Source organism: Panthera pardus, unplaced genomic scaffold (genome assembly GCF_024362965.1).
Source record: "Panthera pardus isolate Hobbes unplaced genomic scaffold, ASM2436296v1 HiC_scaffold_20, whole genome shotgun sequence".
Taxonomy (NCBI): domain Eukaryota; kingdom Metazoa; phylum Chordata; class Mammalia; order Carnivora; family Felidae; genus Panthera; species Panthera pardus.
The window spans coordinates 66,736,448-66,763,414 of NW_026526766.1; the positions used below are offsets into that span (position 1 = coordinate 66,736,448).

Below are 26,967 nucleotides of genomic sequence, written 5' to 3' on the forward strand. Positions count from 1 at the left end.
ATTTTGGATAAGCACAGATATGTACCTACCACCATTGTCAAGATACAGTTTCATCACCCACCCCAGATTCCTTCTTGCTTGTTTGTGGTCAGCTCTCCCTCAGCCATTCACCTGCTCCAAAGTTTATTTTTATTTTTGAGAGAGAGACAGAGCGAATAGGGGAGGGGCAGAGAGAGGCAGAGAGAGTCCCAAACAGGCTCCACACTATCAGCACAGAGCCCGACACAGGGCTCTAACTCACAAACCGGTGAGACCATGACCTGAGCTGAAATCAAGAGTTGGACCACCCAGGCACCCCCAAAATATTTTATATTCCAGTACCAGTACTTGTAAACAGGTAAAAATGATAGAATTCATACAAAAGAGTGTTTCTATTTAAGCATTTACCAGAAGTGTGTTAGACTGCCTGTATCTTCCGCATTATTCACTATTACCATTTTTTAAAATATGTTGTCATTCTGATGATCAGAAAAATAGTTTTCATTTGCATCTCTCATGGTTACTGAGTTTGTGCTTCTCAAGTTTATTGACAATTTGTATTTCCACTTATTGAGCTGATCATATTGTTTTTCTGATTTGAATTGTAATACATTTTTTTAAATGATGAATTGGGGTGCCTGGCTGGTTGACTCAGAAGAGCGTGCAACTTGATCTCAGGTTGTGAGTTCAAACCCCATTTGGGTGTAGAGATTACTAAAAATAAATAAATAAAAATAAAAACTTAAAAAAATGAATCATCCTTACATTCTTGGAATAAACTGTACTTGTTTGAGGTATTATTTTAATTCATTAGGGATTTTGATTTGCCAATACTTCATATAAATTTTTACTTAATTGGAAACTTTTTTTATCCCTTATTGCCTGATTCTCTAGAGAACTCAGACCTATGGTACAATAAAACTGCAATTCACGTATGTAGTACCAGGATTCTTCTTGTCTTTATTTTCTCAAGCATGTTACTCCTGCAGACTCTTGACTTTTTGGGATGTACTCTACCACTGCTTATACCTCACTCCTCACTTTCCTGCCATTTACATCTTTTATGTCTCTACCTAGATCTTTTAAAATGCTAGTGGAGACAAGAGGGTAAAGGGGATTAACTTTTTCTTTCTGTGATGTGGATAAGGATAGCATCCCTTTTTTGTTTGGTTCAGGTTGTAGGCCTTCAAACCCAAGGAAGGTTGATGGTTTTCCTCTCCTTTTCCACGTGACTTGCGCTTCAAGCAAAGACATCAGGGTATTTAGTAAATTGGATTTTTAAAATTTCTTAATATACCTCCGTTTGTCAAATAATTAAATTTTAGTTCTTCCTAAACCCTGGTATCTGATTATCTATAGTTTTAAGTTTTTGCTAGTAGGATAGATTTTGTTTTCCATTTTCCTGGGTATTTTATTAGAAGTTTGAAAACAGTACTGTGAGGGCTCTTAGTCAGAAACCATTTAGCAGAAGTTTTATTTCTCTTATTTTACATTAAAAAAAATTTTTTTTTAACGTTTATATATTTTTGAGAGAGACAGAGTGTGAGTGGGGGAGAGACAGAGAGAATGGGAGATCCAGAATCCAAAGCAGGCTTCAGGCTCTGAGCTGTCATCACAGACCCTGAGGCAGAGCTCGAACTCACAAGCCTTGAGATCATGACCTGAGCCGAAGTTGGACACTCAACCAACTGAGCCACCCAGGTGCCCTTCTTCTCTTACATTTTTAATCTGCCTTCTCGGTCTCTTTTCTTATTTAAATCTTCATTAAAATAAACACATTTCTTCAATCGTACATTCATACCCAGTTACTCTTTTCTGTAAGACTTCGTGAAAATTTAATCTACAATTATTTGTACTTGATTTTTACACACAAAATCTGTTATTTTACTCTTAATTCTCCTACTGCTGTTTTGCTCATCTCTCTCAAATCACAGGGAGTTCAATTAAGTAAATATTCACTGAAACTCCACTGCATATCAGGCAGTATTTTAGATGTTGAGGATACCAAGATGAAAGATGCTCTTGTAGCCCTAAAGGAACTCAGCTGTGCTGTTGTCATCGTCGTCTTTTTTTTTTTTGTAGTGTCACATAAGGTTGCACTACCTTCCTATACGATCATAATATTCATTTCAGATACATGCAAAAGCATTTTAGTATCTTGATTGTAATCCTCAAACATCCTTTTAAGGTAGGTATTATTGAACTTATTTTACAGATGAGGAATACACTTACAGGAATAAAATAACTTTATTTAAGTCACATAGGTTAATAAATTACGGAGCTAGTTCTTCAGCTAACTCCAAAGTTCTCAAATATTCTGTGCTCTCTTTTTGCAGGTCCATTTAATGTTTCTGGTTTCTCAATATTTAGCAATTTCTTAATAAGCTTTCATTTGACATGGTTATTTTCTCCCATGATTTCTGTCATTTCCTTATCACCAATGAGGTTTTCCTTTGCTTTCAGGAATTAAATCCAGGAATAAAGCTTATTAGTGTTCCTTCTTCTAATTTGTGGGAGATGAAAGTATTCATGTATCAAGAATTTGTCAGTTCTAAGGATTCTGTAAAGGTGGCAACATTGTTTTGCTATCTTTATGAATCCACACATAAAAACATACAGAAAAGTACAAAAATCATAAATGTACAGCTCAATGAATTTCCAAAATGAACACATCTATTTAATCAGCATCCAGATAAAAATAGAACATTCATGATACTCCAAAAGCTCTTTTTGTTATGTTATGCTTTACAAAGCCAAAATATGTTCTGCCCAGTGTGGGATGGAAAAAGCATGTTTCAGAAATGACAGTTTATAATTTACTTCTATTAGTTTAGAGAGTCTTACTTAAATATTTTTAATAATTTTTAAGTGAAAGAATATTTGATTGACCTGACATAAATTATAGGCCAGAGTGTGGTGTGGTAGAAAGAGCTCATAAAATCAGGAGACCAGTGTTAAAACTCTGTCAGTAGCTTGGGATAAGAACTTAAAACCCAGTATTTTATCTGTGCAGTGAGTAGGCTAGACTAGAACACCAGCTGAGCGGTGTTCCATTGTTAGGAGTCTCAGTTTTAGCTCTAAAGAGATCTTTGTTCAAGCTTCTATGTTTTAATAATTTTAATCCTTTGTTTCCCCAGCAGCAGTAAACTACTTTTTCTAGTTGATACCTCTGTGATACTATAGTATTTACTTTTTACATTTTCAACAATCTAGTTAACAATTTTATAATTATGTCTTTATAGTAAATTCTCTCTGTTAAAATAACTGTGTATTTTCTCTTTCCTGACTGGACTCTGACTGGTACAGAATCCTAGCAATGGAGTTTAACTTCCTACCTTCTGTTTTGCATATGTTATATTAAGATATTTAAACTATTGGCTATTTCCTGCCCATAGATCCAGTCTGTATAATGTCATCAGTATAGTGGGCCAGTGTGATGTTACGTGGATTCTCAATATGATCAAAATTTCTGGACTTTGTTGGAGAGCAGGAGAGTTGACATAGACCTAAGGCAAGACTGTGATAATATACTGTTTACCTAGCCAGATAAAAGCAAAATGTTTCTGGGATTCTTTGCAAATTAATATGGAGAAAAAGGACTTGCTTACCAGGTTATAGGGATTATGTTGATTTGTACCAGTAAAAATACTGCATCTTGAATACCAGTTGCAACTGGAGTCACTACCTGTCTACATTTATGATAATCCACAGTCATTCTCCAAGATCCATCTGCTTATGTATAGACCAAATAGACAAGTTAAATGGGATGTGATAGCTGTCACCACGTTTTCATCTTTGATGATTTTGATTATGGCAACCATGTTTGTGGTATTGCCTTTTTTTTTAAGTTTATTTTTTTATTTTGAGAGAGAGAGAGCAGAAGCAGGGGAGGGGCAGAGAAAGAGAGAGAGTGAGAGAGAATCCCACTGACTCTGTGGAGCCCGATGTGGGGCTTGAACTCATAACCATGAGATCATGACCTGAGCAGAAACCAAGAGTTGGGACTGTTAACTGACTGAGCCACCCAGGCGCCCCTCTGTAGAACTGCTTTTTGAAAATATGTAGGGGCGTCTGGGTGGCTTAGTCGGTTAAGCGGCCGACTTCGGCTCAGGTCATGATCTCATGGTCTGTGGGTTCGAGCCCCGTGTCGGGCTCTGTGCTGACCGCTCAGAGCCTGGAGCCTGTTTCAGATTCTGTGTCTCCCTGTCTCTCTGCCCCTCCCGTGATCATGCTCTGTCTCTCTCTGTCTCAAAAATAAATAAGTGTTAAAAATAAAAAATAAAAAAAAAAATATATGGGCTACCTGGGTGGCTCAGTTGGTTAAGCGTCTGACTTCCACTCAGGTCATGATCTTGCAGTTCATGAGTTCGAGCCCCGAGTTGGGCTCTGTGCTGACAGCTCAGAGCCTGGAGCCTGCTTCAGATTCTGTGTCTCCTCCTCTCTGCCCCTCCTGTGCTCATGCTATGTCTCTCTCGGTCTCTCAATAATAAATGTTAAAAAAAAATTTTTTTTAATACCTTGATGAAGGGAAGAAACTCTAGGGGCTTCTACTTGAATGTTTCTACCATAATGATCCTTACTCCTGGATCAGAGGATTAATATGGGGATTGTGTCAGTTGCCAGCTATGTCATAGTTATACATTAAAGAACTACAAGGTGAGTCTATGGATTTACTTGGCCCACTATGATCCAAACTTGATCCAAAACTGAAAGTAGAACATGACTTTATTTTCTAGCTTTTTTAAAAAAAATTTTTTAATGTTTATTTATTTTTGATAGAGCACAAGAGGGGAGGGGCAGAGAGAGAGGGAGACACAGAATCAGAAGTAGGCTCCAGGCTCCAAGCTGTCAGCACAGAGCCCTACGCAGGGCTCAAACTCACAGACCGCGAGATCATGACCTGAGCTGAATTTGGGCACTCAACCGACTGAGCTACCCAGGCGCCTTTATTTTCTAGCTTTCATTTCATGATGAAAAGTATTTTGATTTTAAAGCCCGTAAGTGATTATGAGTGCTTCAAAACTGATATACTTCGAATTAGAGTCAGGTCTCAATGTGACAAATTTTGCTAAGTTTTGGGGAAAATAATTCTATTGATAGCATATCACAAACATCTTAAGGTAGGACAGAAAATGTTTTTGTCCTTTCAGTGTCAACATGTTAAAAATAAAATAACATATCCTAGTTAACACAGCTTGTTTCTTAGCTAAAAGAATACAAATTTGTTTTAAAACTGAGAAGAAACTGGGGCACCTGGGTGGCTCGGTCATTTGGTGTCCAACTTCGGCTCAGGTCAGAATCTCCCTGTTTGTGGGTTTGAGCCCTGCATCGGGCTCTGTGCTGACAGCTCAGAGCCTGGAACCTGCTTCAGATTCTGTGTCTCCTCTTCTCTCTGCCCCTCTCATGCTTGTGTTCTGTCTCTCTGTCTCTCAATAATAAACATTAAAAATTTTTTTTAACTGAGAAGAAATTAAAGATATCCTATTATTTTTCTCCTACTGAAAATTACTTCTATGTTCTAAAGATACACAAGCTGTTTCTGGTTAACTTCTGTATTTTCACAGTTTAACTTTACAATAAACTAATTCTGGTACTGAAATAACATATACAAAGGAACATAACACCTAAAGAAATTTGTCATAAGAGGGGCGCCTGGGCGGCTCAGTCGGTTAAGCATCCGTCTTTGGCTCAGGTCAAGATCTCATGGCTGGTGGATTTGAGCCCCACATTGGGCTCTGTGCTGACAGCTCAGAGCCTGGAGCCTGCTTCAGATTCTGTGTCTCTCTCTCTCTGTTCCTCCCCTGTTCATGCTCTGTCTTTCCTTCTCAAAAATAAAAACATTTAAAAATTAAAAAAAAAAAGAAATTTGTTGTAAGATTGTCTCATACTTAAAATGTGTGTCCATAGTGTGTGTACGCAAGGGAACTTTATAGAAACGGCTATTTGAGAGGTGCCTGGGTGGCTCAGTTGGTTGAATGTCCGTCTTTGGCTCAGGTCATGATCTCGCTGTCTGTGAGTTCAAGTCCCTTGTTGGGCTCTGCTGACAGCTCAGAGCCTGGAGCCTGTTTCGGATTCAGTATCTCCCTCTCTCTCTGTCCCTCCCCCATTCATGCTCACTTGCTCGCTCTCTCTCTCTCTCTCTCTCTCTGTCAAAAATAAATAAACATTTAAAAAAATTAAAGAAAGGGCTATTTGAATGAGAGAAATTTTTCTAATTGACATAATTTTGAAAATTAGGCAAAAAAGACTGATCTGAGGGAGACCCTTCAATTCTGTTCTTCTCCTTTCTGTTTTGCTCTAATGAAATCTTAGTTTTCCTGATTTAAGTCTCTTAAGGATATAAGTACTTTTTTAAGGGCTGTGGTATGTCATTTTCTTTTCAGCCTTTCAATAAGAACTCAAAAAATTATATCTTGGGCTCAGAGAATAAAAGCAGCCCAAAGGCTGCATTTTGCTTACTTTCTCTGCTGGTAGTGATCAGTCCATTCAGCAGATAAATCAGCAAGTGTCTGCCAATGTACTAGGTAGTAAATATGTGTTTTGATCTATATTTTCTTATTTTAAATCCTTATAAGTTATGAATTATTCTCATTTAATGAAAGTTGAAACTTAAGCCAAGAGGGTTTAGTGTTCCTACAAAGAGGTCATGAAACTGGTCAAAACTGGTGTTTCAGCTGCTTCTTTTACTTGTGACAATACAAAGGGAAATTAATGGTAGTAAAATCATAATACTTGAACTCTTGAAATGTTTCACATACATTTTTCTGTCATACAGTAAACATTTATAGGGTACCTACTCTGCACTAAAGTCTCTTAGAATTTTAACAGGTAAGAACTTTATAATGGAGCTAACATAAACAATCTAGCATGTGATATGTCTTAAGAGGAAAGAATAAAATGTGACAGTTGAGGAAACAGGAAAGTTATTTTGACAGACTTAATCAGAAATGAATATTACATGAATGAATCATTTGTGTGAAAGCATTTAGTACATTTGATTCAGATTGTTGCAATGGTCAAAGGAAAACCTGAATATATTTGAATTTGGCTAAGCCAGTGAGTGGTATCAGATAGATGTAGGTAATGCTAAATCTTCATTAGAATAATATAAGGAAAACAGAGGACAGATAGCAGTGAGTATTCCTTATCGTATGTTTATCAGAAGTAATTAATTACCTTGGAATGTGATCTTCATAGTGACTGTGCTATGATGGCCTTGTTTAGCTTTGTTACAGCTTTCTTGCAGTTAGAACTCCCATTTCCAGAATGTGTTGCTAGAGCTCACAGGGTATGCCTGTGAGAGAAATAGGGACACACACACACACACACACACACACACACACACACTAGGGTTGGGAGAGAGTTAAGAGTAAGGGGGAAAGTGGTGTGTATGTGTAAATTAGCATAGGAAGAAAAGAAGTCTGGAAGTTGTCACCTCTCAAGATAGTAATATGATGGAATGGGAAAAGTAGAAAGGAAAGGGTAATTTGGCTTTTATTTTTACTTATGTGGTAATAGCGATAAGCTAATACTTATTGCTTACTATGTGCCAGACCCCCGTTCTAAGTGATTTAAAAGTACTCACTTGTAGTTGATCCTTAGTGGATCCTTACAGCAACCCTGTGATGTAGATTACTTTATTTCTTTTCCTCTTTCTTGTGTGTGTGTGTGTATTTTTTTTCAGGATGTAGGAAAACAACTTGTTGAGTTCACACAAAGATTAAGTGCTGGTGCCAGGATTTATACCTGAGCAATTACACTCTAGAGTCCATACTCTTAAGCAGTCTATATTGCTTTTTAATGTGAAGATGATGCAGTATGGAAGCTAGTGACCACTGACCAAATGATAAGATTATACTCATTTATTAGGCTGACTGACCAATGTTATAATCGCTTACCACTGTGTAGGGCACTAGTGCTGATACACATATCCAGGAAGATTATATATACATATTAGAGACATAGTAGTATTACATCTGACACGGGGTTTGGCTGTAAAGATAGCATGATCATGCATTAAAATAATTCTTGAAAATTCTTAGGTTTAGAGGAAATTGCTACACTGAAGATTGATGTCCTGCCTTTTAGTACATTTCTCATAACTGATTTTTCTTCCAGATTGGAACAGGTCACCATTTCTTGAGTTATCACCAGTTGCATATCATAAAACCTTGGCATCACTTCACTTGACAGGATGTGTACAGCACAGAAAATGCCCATCTGCCAACTCATTTGCACTCCTGGGCACATTTTGTTATGTGGAATGTTGGGTTGCACTAATTGACTTTTATTTCCTCCTTTTATTTTTCCTGAGCACATATGGGTGATTTCCATGTTAATTCAAGTATGATGATGTTACCCTACTGAACTCAACATATACATTTGTGTAGTTTTGTTTTTGTTGTTTGTTTTTGCATAAATGGGCCTTTTCCTAAGAGATAACAACTGAGTAGTTTGGTTATATGTTCTTGCAGACCTTATTTTATGTATTAGTTGCATGTGTATGTACTAATAGAAATATATGGTTTTCTGTTTCCCCCCGTAAATTATTTTTTATTGTACGTATTGTTTATATACATATGATTTTCTTTTTGTCATATAAGTGCATGTAAAGCACTTTACCCAGATTCACCAACCACTTACATTTTGCCCCATTTATTTAATTTTTGCCAGCTTTATTGAGGTACAGTTGACAAAACTGTATATATTTAAAGTGTACAATTTTATGGTTTGATATGCATATGAATTGTTAAATGATTTTCACAGTCAAGTCAATTAGTACATCCATCATCTCACAATATTTAAATAACTTAAAAAACTTTTTTTTTTTTAGTTGTTACTTAAGGTCTACTGTCTTAACAAGTTTCAAGTGTACAATGCAGTATTAACTATAGTTGCTGTGGTATACATTAGATCCCTAGAACTTATTCATCTTACAACTAGAAGTTTGTACTTTAGCATCTCTCTCTCTGAATGTTTTTATTTATATGTATTTTCTCAAAACCACTTGAATGTAAATTGGAAGCACTTGCCCAGTTACTTCAAATTACTTAAGTGTGTTAATATTAAAAAACCACAGTTTAGTTATGACAGTGCTGGATCACCTGGGTGGCTCAGTCGGTTAAGCATCGACTGTGGCTCAGGTCATGATCTCACTGTTCATTGGTTTGAGCCCCATGTTGGACTCTGTGCTGACAGCTCAAAGCCTGGAGTCTGCTACAGATACTATGTCTCCCTCTCTCTATCTGCCCCTCCTGTCTCTCTCTCCCTCTTTCTCTTTCTCTCTCTCTCCCAAAAATAAATAAACATTAAAAAAAACCTTTCAGAAAGTTTAACAGTGCTATGACACTATTATTTATGTAAGCCCCAGCCCATATTTAGATTTCATTAGTTATCCCAAAGTTCATTTATAAATATTCTTTCCCATTCCAGGATGTGATCTAGAATACACATGCATTTAGTTGTTGTCTTTTTAATGTTATTTAATCTGGAGCATTTCATCAGCCTTATTTTTGGTATTTCTTGACTTCAACATTGCTAAAATATAGGCCAGTTTTTTGGGTTTTTTAATTTTTTTTTTATTTTTTCCAGAAGAGCCCTCAATTTGTGTGTGTCTAATTGGATTAGTTCAGGTTATGTATTTTTGTAGAAATACTGTAGAAGCAAAGATGTGTTCTTAGTGCATCATCTTGGGAGTCACCTTATACTGTTTGTTACAGTGATGTCTGCAAGGTTTCTCCACTCTAAAGTTATTTCCTTCTGTAATTAATACGTTATTTGTTAGGAGACATTTTAAGATGATGTGTATACCTGTTCCTCATCAGCCTTTCACCTCTAGGTTTATTTTATTCTGTTTCTAGCCAGTCATGTTAAAAGCTTAGATTATTTATTTCAGCTTTTATTTGCTAAAGTGCTTAAGATGATAAATTTTTCTTAATATATTGCTTTGATATAGAACTGGATGTACCTACAGTAGGGCTGGGAATGAAAGGAAAGAGTAGATAGGGAGATTGTTTATAATAATGTGTGATTAGGAAACTGGTAGTAGGAGCTGGACAGAGTATTTTAAAGGTGCTTCAGATTACCTCTGTCATAACAAAATGCTTAGAGTTTATGATGATCGTGATTGTCATACCCATGAGTAATAGTAAGTTTTTGAAAGTTATGAAATTAAGAAGTTTATTTCTTTAGTGACACCGGTACCTCAGGGTTTGTTTAATATACAACTATCTCAGACCACATTTTTACTTTACCATTTCAGGAGCTGTGGCAGTGGCACGGAAGAATCCTCTTTCAAGCTGGTTCACTGCTATGCTCCATTGCTTTGGTGGAGGAATTTTATCCTGTGTATTGCTTGCGGAGCCTCCGTTGAGGTTTCTTGCAAACAACACTAATATATTACTGGCATCTTCGATCTGGTAAGCTGCCATTATGGTCAACTATGAGACATTGTAAAATTTGTTCTGTAAATTATTAGTAAGTGAAATTTTTTTCTTTAAAAAATATTTTATGTTCTTGAAAAGTTAATGCATGTACAAAGGAAGGAACCCAAAAAAAGCCAGTGGTTTTAAGTACAAAGTTTGTCTCTTTCTCACCCTTCTCTTTTATCCTCTCCCAGAGGCGAGTATTGTTACCATTGTCTTATGTATCTTTAGGGGAAGCTTTTCAGATATGAAAGGGCATCAAATATTTGGCCCCAAACAGTTTATCTAACTAACTCAAACACATAGATGTACAATAGGATAAAATCAAGAATGTGACCAACTACGCAAGAAGTTCCAAGTGATTATGATTCATATATATCATTGTTCTTGTCTTATTCCTATTGAATTTTTCAGAGTCTTAAGAGATTTAACACTAACTTTGTTTTTAATTTAGTTCTGAAGAAAAAAATGTTAGCAGGATTTGCTTTGGATTCTTGCAAATCCAAATTCAGTTATCCTTAAGATTGATTCATCAAGCTAAAAAGAAGTATAATACAAATCAGAGTGCTTTGCTATATCTGAAGCGAAAACTATACTTTTAACTAAAAGCCATATCAAATATATAATATTAGGAACACTTAAAAGTTCACTTTTATTTTGATAAATTTCAAATGAATATGTAATCAGTGATAAAAGGGAACATTATAAATAGTAGTGAGGTGCCTGGGTGACTCAGTCTTTAAGCATCTGCTTTTGACTCAGGTCATGATGTGACAGTTGGTGGGTTCAAGCCTTGCATCGGGCTCTGTGCTGACCGCTCAGAGCCTGGAGCCTACTTCAGATTGTGTCTCCCTCTCTCTCTGCCTCTCCCCTTCATGTGCGTTCTCTCTCTCTCTCAAAAATAAACATTAAAAAAATTAAAAAATAAAACAGTAGTAGCAATGAGAAGAAGTAATAATGGGAACCTGTGGCAGTGGAAACAAGTAGGAGTAGAATGATAAATGTGATAGCTAATATTTACTGATGTTCACTATATATCAGCTAAATTCTTTATATTCATATTTAATCATAAGGGTCCTATAAGGTAGCCATTATTTTTTGCATTTGACAAGTGAGAAAACTAGGGCATAGAGAAACTTTGCTAAAATTTACATACTTAGTAAGTGATTGAGCTAGGATCAAAACCAGGACATTTGATTTTAGAGGCTTGACATTTAACAGCCACTGGTTCTCATAGATTTGGGGGTTTTTTTTGTTGTTTTTTTTTTAAGTAAACTCTACCACCAACATGGGGCTCGAACTCATGACCCTGACATCAGGAGTTGCATGCTTTACCAACTGAGCCAGCCAGGTGCCCCTATCTCAGAGATTTTGTTTAACCATCTCTTAAAGTATAGTCTTTTCACTTCTATGGTTTTTTTGTTTTTTTTTTTTTTTAAATTGAAGTACGGTGAACATACAGTGTTATATTAATTTTAGGGGCACAATATAATGTTTCAACAATTCTATACATTACTCATTGCTCATTAAGATAAGTGTACTCTTAATCCCATTCACCTATTTCACCCATCTCCCTACCCACCTGCCATTTGGCAATCAGCAGTTTGTTCTCTGTATTAAAGAGTGTTTTTGTTCTAAACACTCTTTAATTTGTTTAAATTTTGTTCTCCTTTTTTTTTTTTTTTTTTTTTTTTTTGAGAGAGAGAGAGAGAGTGCAAGTGAGCGAGGGACAGAGAGAGAGGGAAAGAAAGAAGTGGGGCTCACCCAAAGTAGGGCTTGTACTCACCTGAAGCGGGGCTCAAGCTCACCTGATGTGGGACTCAAACTCACAAATTGTGAGATCATGACCTGAACCGAAGTCAGATGCTTAACGGACTGAGCCACCCAGGTACCCTGTTTATCTCTCTTTTTTTTTCCCCTTTGTTTTGTTTCTTAAATTCTACATATAAGTGAAACCGTGAGGTATTTGTCTTTCTTTGGCTGACTTATTTATTTAGCTTTATACCATCTAGGTCCATGTTTAACATCACTAATTATCAGGGAAATGCAAATCAAAACTATAATGAGATATCACTTCGTGCTGTCAGAATGTCTAAAATGAAAAACACAAGAAACAAGTGCTGGCAAGGATGTGAAGAAAAAGGAACCCTCATGCACTTTTGGTAGGAATGCACATTGGTGCAGCCACTCTGGAAAACAGTATGGAGGTTCTTCAAAAAATTAAAAATAGAATTACCATATGATCTATCATTTCCACTATCAGGTATATTTACCCAAAGAAAACAAAAAGATACATCCATTTTTATGTTTATTGCAGCATTATTTATAATAGCCAAGTTGTGGAAGCAACTGAAGTGTCCATCCATAGATGGGTGGATAAAGAAGATATGCCATATATATATAGTGGAATATTAGCTGTAAAAAAGAATGAGATATTGTCATTTACAACAACATGGATGGACCTAGAGGATATAATGCTGTATGTTTTAAAAGGCTTTCTCAAGGACTTTTATTTCTATAACAATATTTTAAAAAGATATCGGCATAGCATTTATTACAATTTTTTAATGTGTGAAGATGTTAAAGCTATATAAAAAGTAGGATATCCAGAATCTGACTCTTACTGTCACTTCCACTTCTGCTCCTGTGTACTAACCACCATTCTTTCTTGCATGGACAAAATGATTATTTAAAAATAAGTTAGAACATATTACCCTTATGCTCAGTAGTTTCTTATCCGATTAAGAACAAAATCTGGGGGACCTGGGTGGCTCAGTTTGTTGAGCGTTCCACTTTTGATTTTGGCTCAGGTCATGATCCCAGGGTCATGGGATGGAGCCCTGTGTTAAGCACTACACTAAGCATGGAGTCTGCTTAAAATTCTCTCTCTTTCTCTCTTTTTCTCTCCTTTTCCCTCCCTTTCCCTCTCCCTCTGCCCCTTTTCCCTGCTTGCACACACTCCCTTTCTCTCTACCAAAGAAAAAAAAAAGAACAAAATCTAAAACTACCATGGCCCGTAAAACTCTATAATCTTCTCTTTCATTCTTTCTGATGTAATCTTTCCATAGTACTCCTGTTCAGTCTGTTCTAGCCACATTGGTTATGCCATTTCTTGAACACAAGGTGTTTTTCTACCTCAGTGCCTTTGTGCTTGCAGTCTTCTCTTTGTAATGCTATTTCCCTGGAAGGCTCATATTTTCTTTTTCAGAGAGGCTTCCCTGACTGAAATAACACCTCCTCTGTCTTGACTATCACATCCTCCTTCCTTCCTTCCTTCCTTCCTTCCTTCCTTCCTTCCTTCCTTCCTTCCTTCCTTCCTAAATTATTTATTCTGAGGGGGAGAGAGAATCCCAAGCACACTCTGCACTCACAGTGCAGAGCCCAATGTAAGGCTTGAATCCATGAACTATGAGGTTATGACCTGAGCAGAAGTCAGATGCTTAACTAACTAAACCACATCATCCTTCTTTATTTTTCTCCTTAGACTAATTATTATCTGACATATTATCTGTTTATTTCTTTTTATGTTGGTCTGTCTCATTCCACTAAAATAATAGCTTCTCAGAGCAGAGACTTTGTTTTGTAAACTATATGATAATTACTTTTCTTGGTTCAGTAAATATATTGCTAAAGAAATGGACTGCTGTGTATTGTTATATTATAAGGCATTTCTGTAATTGAGTAGCAAGGAAGTACAGATCTTGATTTTTTGATCCCTTAAATGAAATAAACTTACTTGTCTGGGGTGCCTGGGTGGCTCAGTTGGTTGAGCGTCCAACTTCAGCTGAGGTCATGATCTCACAGTTTGTGAGTTCAAGCCCCACATCGGACTCTGTGTTGACAGCTCAGAGCCTGGAGCCTGCTTTTGAGTCTGTCTGTGTCTGTTTCTGCTCCTCCCCTGCTCGTGCTGTCTCAAAAATAAATAAACCTTGACATTTGTGGGGAGTCTGATTACAGTTGTAGGAGAGTATTGATCCCGGTGATGCCGGGCTCGCCACTCCTGGATTTACACCTTCTGATAGCTCTTGCAGGGAGTAACCGCTAACCTGGCAACAGATTTTGAAGTCACGAGTCTTGAAATCCTTCTCTCTCCATGGGCCATCTGGCTTCGGTCTTTATGCTGCGAAGCTCCCCCCCACCCTTTTAGATGCTTTTCCTTTAATATTCCATCATTAAAAATATATATATGTCCCATGGGCACCTGGGTGGCTCAGTTGGTTAAGTATCTGAGTTTGGCTCAGGTCATGATCTCACGGTTTGTGAGTTCAAGTCCCTCGTCCCAGCTCTGTGCTGACAGCTTGGAGCTTGGAGCCTGCTTCAGATTCTGTGTCTCCCTGTCTCTGCCCCTCCCCTGCTTTCTCTCCATTTCTCTCAAAAATAAATAAAACATTTAAAAAATTAAAAAAATAAAAAAATATAAACCTTTAAAAAAATTACTTGCCTATAAATGTATGCTTTCTTGGATTAAATGAAAAGGTGTGTTAGAAATGGAAAGTAAGAAATGCATTTTTATATAGTGAATTAATAGAATAATATTTAATTATTTGTTAACCTCGAATCTTTTTTGTTTTAAATTTTTTTTTTTTTTAACATTTATTTATTTTTGAGACAGAGAGAGACAGAGCATGAACGGGGGAGGGGCAGAGAGAGAGGGAGACACAGAATCGGAAGCAGACTCCAGGCTCTGAGCCATCAGCCCAGAGTCCGACGCGGGGCTCGAACTCACAGACTGTGAGATCGTGACCCGAGCTGAAGTCGGACGCTCAACCGACTGAGCCACCCAGGTGCCCCAACCTCGAATCTTTTATTATCCCAATTTTATATTGGAAGAAATTGAGGCTTAGAGAATTGGTGAATGGCAGGGTCTGACTTCAACACCACAAGAAACAAATATTTGGCCTAATGAATTATTATAAAGTATAACCTTGAAACCACTAGCCAAGTCAAGAAATAAGGCTTTGCTATCCGTCCATTCTAGAAGTCTCTTATGTGTGTCCCATGTTCTAATCACAATGATTTTCCCACCTTATATAACCATTACAATAGAACACCATTGTCCTGACTTTTATGATAATCACTTCCTTGTATATTTTTATAATTTTGTCATCCAAATCTTCATCCATAGACACTATAATTTAGTCTTGCCTATTAAAATATTTGATGTCTCTTAAGTCATTTTTGTTTTATAGGTTCCCTCTCCATTCCTTTTTTTTCCCTTATAATTTATTTCTTGAAGAACCATGCCATTTGGCATGCAGAGTTTTCTAAAGTCTGGAATGTGCTGATTGCATACTGATGGTACAGATCATTATATTCTTGTGTTCTCTGTGTTTCCTGAAAATTGGTAGATTGATCCAGAATACAAATCTGATTTAGGTTAGATCTCTTTGGCAAGATCATAAGAGGCCCAAAATACTTGATTTGCTTTCTCTTTTGTTGACATTAGACCTCTTACACTTAATGACTATTTTAAGTAATTGGGAAATGCAGAATGGCAATAGTCTAATTCTGTCCTCTTGTGTATTAGATGGAATAGTATTATAAATAGATATTTCCCACTAATCTATTATTTAGTTACTCAGTTGTAGTATTCATGATAAATCCTTGATTCTTTATCTGTCAGTTTTCATGATAATTGGTCCCCTGTCATCCTCCAAAGGTAACTAGTTTTTTTTGCTTTTTGTTTTTTGGGTAATTATGAACTCATGGATTTGAGCATATTTCATAGGTTTCAATAAATTGTAGTTGTCATTATTGAGGCTTAGATTATTTCATCTTTGGCTGGTGGGAGCTTCTTCACATTGGCTCATCAGACTGATTAGCTCCTTGCTACTTAATATTAGGTTGATTGATCTTCTACTTTTCTTTTGGAATCACTTATTTCTCTAAGGAGCTCTAGTGTCTCTTAGTGAGAAATGGCATTTCAAGACCACAGTTTGAGGTAGAAATAGCCATTGTTATTGGATTGATTACTGTTTCTAAGCTTTCTCAGTGGACAGAGCTAAGAAAAAGAAGGATAAAATTACTCGAGTTAATATTGATATTTCTAATTTAAATTCAAGAGCCTTTATTAAACTTTTCTCTGTTACATATATATCTCCTTTCTTCCACACTAAGAATTTTTTTCTTGAGGGCACAAGACATAATAGAATTAGAATACTCCAATGTTACTCATTGATTTTACTCTGTATTATACACATAATACACAATAACTTTGATGTAACGGTATTAATACTACCAGTGATGTGATTACTGAAAATATATATATTTTTGCATATATACTTCTCTATTCCCATTTTTAAAATAGATGTACTATTCTATATTGTCATAGTTATAATTACTACATGCTATTACTCTTCCCTTCTTACTCTTCATTCAGTCTTAGTTTTACAGCTAATTGTATGTTTAATGCTTTTTACCAGTCCTTATGTCTGTGTCTCTCTAGTAATTTTGGTTGTTTGAAGTTGATTCTCTGGGAGATTCATCACTGAATTTCGTATGTTGGTGTCTGTCTCTTTTGTACTTGAAAGTAGGTATTACTGGATATAAAATAATTGGATCATACTATGTATCTTTGAGGATTTTAAAGTGTTACTCTATTTTCTTGTGTCATAAAGCATTGATGTGATAAAGTCTGATGATCATTTAATTTTCTTTCCCTTATAAGTCATATACTCTTTTTTTCTAGATGCCCAAAAGATTTTTTTCCATTAAAGCCTAATAATTTAAATAAAATAGGTCTTGGTGTGGGTCATTCTGAGTCAGTATTTTTAGGTGTGTGGTATGTTCTTTATAGTAAGTACACATTTTTTTTAATTGGCAAATTTGTTTTAGTATTTGTACTCTTCTTCAGGAACTCCGATGATTGGTATATGACTCTTTGTCTTTCTAAATCAGTGGACTTTTTAAATCTTTTTTTAAATTTAAAATGTTTTTCCCTTTCCCTTTCTATTTCTTTGAAGGTAGTGTTATATTTATTTCTCTTTGTTTTCATTCTGGTTTGTTTTTCATTAATGAGGTGATTTCTTTTCCTTAAAAAAATTTTTTTTTAATGTTTATTTATTTTTGAGAGGGAGAGAGACAGAGTGTGAGCAGGGGAGGGGCAGAGAGAGACACACACACAGAATCTGAAGCAGGCTCCAGGCTCTGAGCTGTTAGCACAGAGCCCAACACGGGGTTCAAACTCGCAAACTATGAGATCATGACCCTGAGCCAAAGTTGGACGCCTGACTGAACCACCCAGGCGCCCCTTCTTTTCCTTTAAATTTTTTTTTTTCCGAAGGATTATATCTTCAGTTCTCACTTTTTCTAAATCTGATGTTTTTCTTTTATGTGTTGTATCAGTTTTCTTCATGTCTTTAGCTTGTTTCGAAATAGTGGGTTACAGTTTTGATCTGTTTGGTGGACACATTTTCCTGAGTGCTTTCATTGTCTATAGGGATTTATTCTGCTTTTCTTTCTTATAATAAACTTGTGTGTGATTTGACCTTGATACTTTTCCATTGGGCATTTTATGTCGAATTAGATTTCTTAAACTTTTAGGATAAGGTGGAATTCAGGAAACATTTTCTGACTTCATAGATCTCCTGCTTCTGTTGTTTTTATAGTGTTCAAAAGATAAGGACCTGCTTTCTGAGATTTTCTGTCTTTTCCCCTTCCCCAGTTTGGTCTGAACCTTCTCTTTCTTCTTTTGCTCTGTATTGCTCAGTTTTGATTCCACACCAGTGTTTTCTTCACATGGGGCTTATTCTGGGGGAAAGCTTGGGTGGATCAGTTTTGCAAGTTCACGGGGACTAAATTGCTTCATCCCCTTCAGACCTTCTTACTATGGATCCTTTGTGTCACCTGGTATTGGAGAATGCCAGAATATCTCCCAGTTTCAGCTGTTGTTGTTTCCAAATGGGCCTGTTGTGCTTTCTAGTGAATACTCATGAACTATTTTAGAGTTGTTTTGTTCTTGGGTCCATTAGTTGCCACCTACTGCATTCTTCTTTCTGCCAAACAATATAGGTCTTGTGGGTGTTGGTGAATTGTCTCTGCCCATTTGCATTTTGGTATTTGAAGGGATACCTTGTCACATAGTTTTATTTTAAGTGTTGAAGATGGGGTTTTGGTTTTGCCTTCTAGTTGCCCCGTTTTTATGTTGGGTTTTGAAGAGTTCTAAATCTGTGTAGACACTGGTGCCACCATCTGCCCCAAACCCTTGCTGTTAGTTTTAATGTCCCTTGTATGCAACCCCCCAACACCTGCCTGATCCCGTTTCCTTTCTTCCTTTCTCAGAGGTAACCATTAGCCTTAATTTTGTGCTTATCATTCCTTTACTTTTTTGTGTACTTTTAGCATATGTGTATATCCCTAAACTATAGTTTTTGAAAGTATTATATATGGAATTATACGTTTGTATTTTTTTTAATATATTTATTTTTGACAGAGAGAGAGAGAGAGCATACAAACAGGTGAGGTGTAGAGAGAGAGAGAGGAGTACAGAGGATCCAAAGCAGGCTCTGTGCTGACAGCAGAGAGCTCCGCATGGGACTTGAACTCATGAACTGTGAGATCATGACCTGAGCTGAAGACGGGTGCTTAACCGACTGAGCCACCCAGGTGCCCCCATACGTGTGTATTTTTTAGTGACTTGCTGTTTTTGGTCACCCTCTGTTCCTGAGATCCGATCTTATTGTATATGGTTGTAATTTATTAATTTTCACTGTATAGCATACTAGAATTAACTGTCATAGTTTATTCATCTGTTCCTCTGTCGACAGAGACTTGTTTCCAGTCTTTTCCCCCCCCATTACAGGGTTGTCAAGAACATTCTTGTATGTACTTACTGGCACATGAGCAAGGTTTTCTCTTGTATTTGCTTAAGAGTAGATTTATTGAGTTACAGGGAAAGTGATTCTTAAACTCTGCTAGATAATGGCAAATCATTTCTCATGGTAGTTAACTATTTTACATTTCTGTTGTATTGCACCCAACCTAAGAACTGGACTTTACCAATAATTTACGTATATTTCTTTTCCCCTGTCCCATTTCTCTGCACTTTTCCTACATATAACCTCTATGTTTGTGTTTATCTTACTTTTCTAAAAAGTGTATCATACATATGATTATCTACACAGTAAGTTTTTAGTTTTACTTCTTTTTGGCCCTATTTTAAAATGGGGTATTGCACTGTATATAGTTCTCTGGGACTTGTTTTTTTGTTTTCACTCAATATTATGTTACTAAGATTTACATGTGTTTATTCATGTGGTCGTTCATTCCTTCTCATGCTGTATAATTTATTATATGAATATTTATATTTTATTCTGCTAATGAGCATTGTTATTGGCTGTAAAACAATAACAGCTGCTGATGTAGTATTCACTATGTTCTAGACACTTTTCTTATTGCTTTGTATATATTACCCCTTTAAACCTTATAAGAACCTTGTGAGATAGGTACAATTTTATTCTCATTTTTCAGATGATGTAACTGAGGCAAGATGGGTTAAGTCACTTTCCCAAGGTGTCACAGATATCTAGTAGTTGGGGCCAGGATTCAAATCTAGGCTGTCTTTAGTTGGCTCTTATTGTTTTGGATTCTGGAAATACAGGCAATATCTCTGTCTTTTCAGACTCTTAAATATAAAAAATGATACTTGTTTAAAGACAGTATTTTTTACTGTTTTCTTTTTTAAGGTTTTAATAGTGAGAAAAAAATGTTATAATCTTTGCTTTATTTGATTTTAATTTGAGAGATGAAATGATGTTTGGAATGTACTTCAAACTCTAGCAAGCTAAACTACGGGATTCTGTGAATGCCCTTATTGGAAAGGCCATCTTTATTTAGCACAATAGCTCACAGTGCTCACATGTGGATATTAGCACCATCTACTGGCAACGGGAAACAATAACTTGTTATGTCATAGTACAGTATTGTTTGGAAGAGATGTATATACCTTTATAGGATTTTTCTTTTTGAAAACTGTTTCTGGGGATATTAATATTTGTAATTTTTCTGTGTATTGGGTTTTGTACCCCAGTTTGATTTCCTTCAACTTCCAAGTATCAACTATTAAATATTGCACATTTGCATAACTGAGACTGCATTATTTTGAGGAAAAATATAAGAAAAGGTATGGCTTTATAGGTCTGTAATTCTTTGTCTTTTTCAAAGCATACACAAAATACATAAACTTATTAATTTGTTGGAATAATAAGAGCAAGAGCAAAGCTGTCATATTGGACTAATATGAACTTTATTTAGTTTGTCATTCTGTTTTGGCTTAGTTAAGTAAAACTGTCTTTTGTAGTCAGAGGAGTGGAATTAGTAGTAGAATGAAAACAGAATTCTCTTACTAACTGTGGGAAACTTCTCTCTGCTAAGCTCTTGGTATTAACCTAAATTCTACTTTTCATCTTTCAATTGTTTATGGCTTGGCATCTTATTATATACTATTTAGACTAACTTCTATTATTTTAAACTTCTATTGTTTACTATTTTTCTCTCTCTTTTAACTTATGTGACTTAAAAATGTTTGAGAAATCAGTTGCCTTCTCATTCTATTTCTTGTCTGATATGTTCCATTTATTCCTCTTTTCCAATATGTTTTCTTTAGATACTTTACAAGTAAAGTATAGAGGAAGAATGGCTATTTAGGGAGCCATTGGTCTGATACGTTTACTTGTGAATCTACTGAGAACAGCAGTCAGTTGTTTTTTTACCCTGTGGCTATTTAACACTGTAAATGAGAACTGTTTTTTGTTTAAGATGTTAGATTATTGTAGGTATACTTTAGAAATATCTGAATAAATAGGATAAAGACTTGTTTATTTGAAAACAGCAGTAATTACAGATTTTAGACCATATACCATAATGTCACATAGTTGGATATAAAAGTCCAAGGTTGCTAGTAGTTGAGGTTTTTAACTCATCGTAAAGATAGTCTTGGTTAGAGAATGAAAATGGGGTCATTTGTATTCTCTTTTAGCTTTTGTTGTTTCTTTGAGTTGTTTACTTTGGAACATTCATTCCTGCTAAAGTGAAATCTAATTTCCCTTTCTTAATATGATCTGCGGTGGATACCAAAGTATTTTTATTATATTTTAAAATGTTTTTAAAAATTACTTAAGTGTAATTTTTCCCTCCAATACGTAACTGACTTCCTTATTTTATATTTAAAAAAGTTTTTTTCAACATTTATTTATTTTTGAGAGACAGAGACAAAGCATGAGGGGGGGAGGGGCAGAGAGAGAGAGAGGGAGACACAGAATCTGAAGCAGGCTCCAGGCTCTGAGCTGTTAGCACAGAGCCCGATGCAGGGCTTGAACCCACAAACTGTGAGATCATGACCCAGGCCGAAGTCAGACACTTAAGTGACTGAGCTAATGAGGTGCCCCCCCCCTTATTCTATATTTAATGAGAGAAGTGTATAGAGGCTCTCAAAATACATGAACATGTAAAATTTTTAAATTGAGTTGTTTCAAAATGATTTTTATTACCCTCAGATAATTTATTCCTTTCTCTCAAATTCTTTAATTATCAACTAATTCTTTAACTTGATATATTTTGTATTTTGTCTCCAGATTAACTGCAATAAATGGTTTAATTTAGAGCTGTTTTTCATCGTGCTGAGTTTTAGGTGAGAGGGTAACAAAATGAATGATTACTGCCATCTAAGGACTATTGTAACTTATTATGTTATAGAGAAAAATGTATAAAGAGATATGTTGAGGCATAAGAACTGATTTGTTTTAGTTGTACAGAGCCAACAGAATTTAGTCTGAACTGAGAATATTAAAATGAAACTCCCAAAGTCAATGTACATGGTAGTATTTGACTGGGACCTTGGAGAATAGGAAGGAATTGGTAAGTGGAGATGAAGAGAGGGTGCCTCAGCCTGAACAAACCATTGCATCCTGCATTGGATCTCTGAAGTAGTATTTATAAAATTTCACATTCCATGAATACTTTTGGGAATTCTGACTTTATGAATCATGAATTGTGGTAAGGCTAACAACTTATTTTGGAAGAGATATAATACTTCATTCACGTGGTGTCTTCTGTATCACTCCGCTAGAAAGAAGATTATGTTCTGCTTTAAGCACACAATTGTCTGCCAGAGAGTACTGTAGGAATGGGAAGAAAAAACTAGTGTGTTTCCCAATTGACACTATTGGTAAACTGTTTGAATGGATGCTTAGAATAAATGAGGCTTCAAAAAGTAATTTACCTGAGGAGTTATTCTTAAACTAGTATCACAATTTAATTGAAGAACAGTTTCATATACCTTCACCTGTATGAAAAAATATTTTTCCTCAACACAAATCTGTCTCCTTGAGAGCTATGACTTTTCTTTGCATGAGTCTTAGTTTATGTAGAACATAAAAGGACACAGGTGAAGATGTTAATAGGGTTGAAATGCAGGGCTCTTCTGTAATTCCTTTTCCCAGAAAATGACACTCTAGCTAGAAAAGTCCCTATCCTAAAAGCGATTGTACATGTCCTTCATTTTGTTAGTGGATTTAGCACTTACCTTCTAGAAGAGTATAGGCACAAATGAGGCCCTCTGTAAATACTTTTTGCATATATACAGTATTCAGAAGTCTAAATAAGATGAAATTCCCCTTTGATCATATATTTTGGGCAGATTATTACATATGCCTCCTATGATTAGAAAAATTGACTCTACTCAATCTGTGGTCTTCTTAGGTCAAATTCCTTGTTTATGTGGATAATTCAGTTTGTTGCATTTGCCACATTGTTATTGCATATATTCTGGGTTGTTGTTCTTCTGATTTAATTGTTTAAAATCCAAGCTTACTCAACTAAATTGAGTATATATTTAAGTATTTGTTAAATAATTTTGTACTTACATTTATGTATTAAAACATTTATATATTAACATTTATTTAAAATTTATAAAATGTGTCTTAAAATATTTTTATTATAAATAGTTATATTTTACTTATATATTAAATCATTTAAATTTTCATTTCAGGTATATTACATTTTTTTGCCCATGTGACCTAGTTTCCCAGGGCTATTCTTTCCTACCTGTTCAACTCTTGGCTGCGGGAATGAAGGAAGTGACCAGAACTTGGAAAATAGTAGGTGGAGTCACACATGCAAATAACTATTACAAAAATGGCTGGATAGTCATGATAGCTGTTGGATGGGCCCGAGGTAATATTAACAATATGTGTTTTTAAATAATCTGTTATTGATATACTACTGCTACTGAACAATTCTGTATTTACATTAATGAGGACAACATACTTTAGTAACTGTAGTTTTGGAAGTAGGAAGTCTTTTTTTCTGTTGGCTAGTAAAGTAAATTCATAACTGGCATTTTCACTAGTACTAGTCATCAGCCATTATTTTGAGCCTATCTTACTATATAAAATTTTTACTATTGGTTTGATTAGTAGTCCAGAACCAGAGGGATTCATAGTTAATTAAGGTATAGTATAGTGCCAGTATAAATAAATTTACTTCAGAGATTATGTAAAGAAATTATATAAGAAATTTCTTTTTTGTGTTTTTTTCCATCCTGAATAACTAAAAGTAGTAAATATGCTTGGTTATGGGTTCCTCTTCACTTTACATCACTTACCTTCATTGTTGAGTTCTTTCGTATGTAGAAATTGAATAAATTTCTCTAATCTCTTGTTATATTGTACTGCACCTAAAACTGATATCAGGGAAGGAAATAATAAAGCAGAAAATTTTATTTTTCAGGCAAAGAACATCTTTGTGCTTGAGGCCCCATTTTTTAACCTTAATTATGGTGCAGTAGACAGTTGCCACGCTGATGAACAGGAAGAATTGCAATTGTCTCAGTACCATAAATGTACAAGGAAACTTTTTGTCCCTCCTCAAAATTATATTTTGAGGATCTTCTTGGAACTTTACATCAGGAGATAGAATTACAGCTTTGTTTCAAATGTTTTCTCCATAAAATTTGACTAAATATTCTTGTTTTATTTTATTTTTAGGTGCAGGTGGTAGCATTATCACGAATTTTGAGCAGTTGGTAAAAGGAGGTTGGAAACCAGAAGCTAATGAATGGCTGAAGATGTCCTAGTGAGTAGGTATAAACTAGACCGAGACCAGCTTTTTATCTTTAGATCTTACCAGATTTCTTAATGTGGAGGCAATGGAGCTGAAAAAAATTAACAGTCATAATAATGGAAGACAGTCAGGAAACTTGTTCTTTCAAGAAGCCTGCTCTCTCAGATGTAGTTTTTAAAATAAATATTGATTCTTTTCTCTGGGGATTCCTCCCCTTAGAAAATAAAACCAAACAAAAACTTGGATTGTTACAGGGTTGTGGGAATGGTGTGTATTTATGAAGAGAGAACTACATAGGAACCCACTTCTGTGGATGGAAATGAATCCGTTGCAGGCTCTTGTCATTTTCATTAATGACTACAATATCACTCAGATTTCAAATTACACGTTCTGGTAGTAAAATGTCAAGCTTATGGGAACAAATCAATCCATTATCAATCCAAATCAATCCCCTGTTGCTTTAAAAATGAGAGTTGAGCTTAATTACACATAAGGAAAGATTAGAGGAAATAAACTATAATTGTTATAAATGGAGCAAACAAGGCCTTGATTGATAAGTTATAAGTAAGGCATTAGTGATATTCAAGGGAAATTTTTCTCCTTTTGAGTATATGTCTCAAAATGTCTTCCATAAAACATTTCTTGGTGTTTTATAACCAAAATCAAATTGTTTCTCCTTTGTTCAGAACTTTGGAATGTCTCCCCAGATGGCCTGTAAAACCCTCCAAGATCTGCCTTTCCCTCATACCATATTTGCTTTGACTTCATTTCTTACTATTCTCTCCTTCTCCTTTGCTTATATCCTTGAACAGGCCAGGTAACCTGCACGTATTCTTCAACAAATCTATGAGTAGACAATAAATATTAGATAAAATGAATGAATGATCAGTTGGTCAAGTGAGATTAATCATTAGTTCATTATGCTATTTTGTGTATGTGTATGTATATATCTATTATCTATTACCAAATACTTTTGCATAGTAGAGAAAGCCTATATGATGTTAGAGAATACATATATTGTCATAAACAGAACATTGGTAGAATTACGAACGTTAAAGGTGCTGGTGAGGGCTCAAGGAAATGAGCATGATATTGGAAAGTGGAGGAGATGTGATACAGTTATATAGTGGCAGAAAAATTACTTGAATTGTGTGCTACAGTTGTGTATGGAAAGTAATTTGTAAGCAGTGAACTTGTCTATTTGGCTGAGGAGATTTTGAAGCTGTGTTAAAGGTCTGTCTGGTTTCTTCTTGATGCTTATAGTAAAGTGAGAGATGAAAGAGTTGAACTGCTGAACAAAGAAACCAAGACTGTAATAATTTGGAAAATTCTCAGCCTATCCAGATTGCAAAAGATGATAAAATTAAGAGATTGACTTTTAGGACAGTCTGTGGTGGAGAGAAGGTAAAGGGTCTGTCTGGAAAACTTTTGCTAGTGTTAAAGAAATTAGGTGTGTGACTCATGGATCCATTCAGCCAACACAACACAAGCCAGGAATAGACATGAGATTATCCAGGAAAGGTATGTGGAGGACCATCTTAACTAATGGCATGGATCCCTGTGTCATATACTGGAGACCCACAAGGTTTTTGAAAACATTGTATCAGTAGAAACACTGCCAGCTTGCACTGAGAAGGACAGAGATAAGATGAAATAAAAGAAGGCTGTCAGCTCCGAAAATTCTATAGGCAGGAAACAGGCTTGATAAAACTGTTCAGCTGCAAACATGTGTTACCCTTCAAGGAAAAGAAGGAATGGATTTCAGCTGGGAGCCATGGGCCTATTTTAGTATATGTGCTGCAGAAGCAAGCACTGAGAGCCGTGAGCCTAGAGCCCTGAGCTCAGACCCGTAGGCTGGAGTCCAGGTGCAAAATCCAGAGCCATAAGTGCAGAAGTTCGAGTTGCAGACTCAGATGGTGGAGCCTGATGTCACAGAGGATTATTCCCAGGCTTTGAAACCTTGAAACCTAATTGAATTGGCTCTGCTGGGTTTTGAAATTGCATAGGACCAGTGACTTCTTTCTTCTTTTCATTTTCTCCCTTTTGGAGTTGGAATGTCTCTAATTATTACCCTATACCTATCCCACTATTGTATTTTGGATGCAGATAAGCTCATTTTCTAGTTTCATAGGCAACTAATACAAGAATACTTTTTTAGATGCATCCTGATCTTCCAAACCAGTCTCATTGACATTTTCCTAAATCTCAGCCCTTCTCCAATCCCCTGCCCCATTTTATTGTCTACAAAATCATTGCTTTTCAAATTCAGTGCTTCTGAATTTATGCTCTAAGGGAATGCAATCCAAAATGGAATGTGCATGTGCTCAGAGGATACCCATAATGAGGCACTGTGGTACAGAATCTAAACTATTAGAAACAAAGATTAGTAAAATGACATTAAGATAAAAAGTAATTCCTTTTACCTCATCTTTTAAAAATGTCCATTTGATAAATACATAAATAGTTTGGTGTACATTTTAAATACATTATGTGTATATTTAATTTA

The 26,967-nt window shown here is 35.7% G+C and overlaps 1 protein-coding gene across 2 annotated transcripts in view; it reads left to right on the forward strand.

Moving 5' to 3' along the window:
* Positions 1–26,967, forward strand: part of TMEM38B (transmembrane protein 38B) — a 52,694-nt gene that overhangs the window by 2,318 nt on the left and 23,409 nt on the right. For both annotated transcript variants that reach the window (XM_053908153.1, XM_019454281.2), the window contains exons 2-4: positions 10,241–10,397; positions 23,389–23,573; positions 24,386–24,473. In XM_053908153.1, coding sequence (XP_053764128.1) covers positions 10,241–10,397; positions 23,389–23,573; positions 24,386–24,473 — 430 coding nt within the window. The remainder of the gene's footprint in view (positions 1–10,240; positions 10,398–23,388; positions 23,574–24,385; positions 24,474–26,967) is intronic.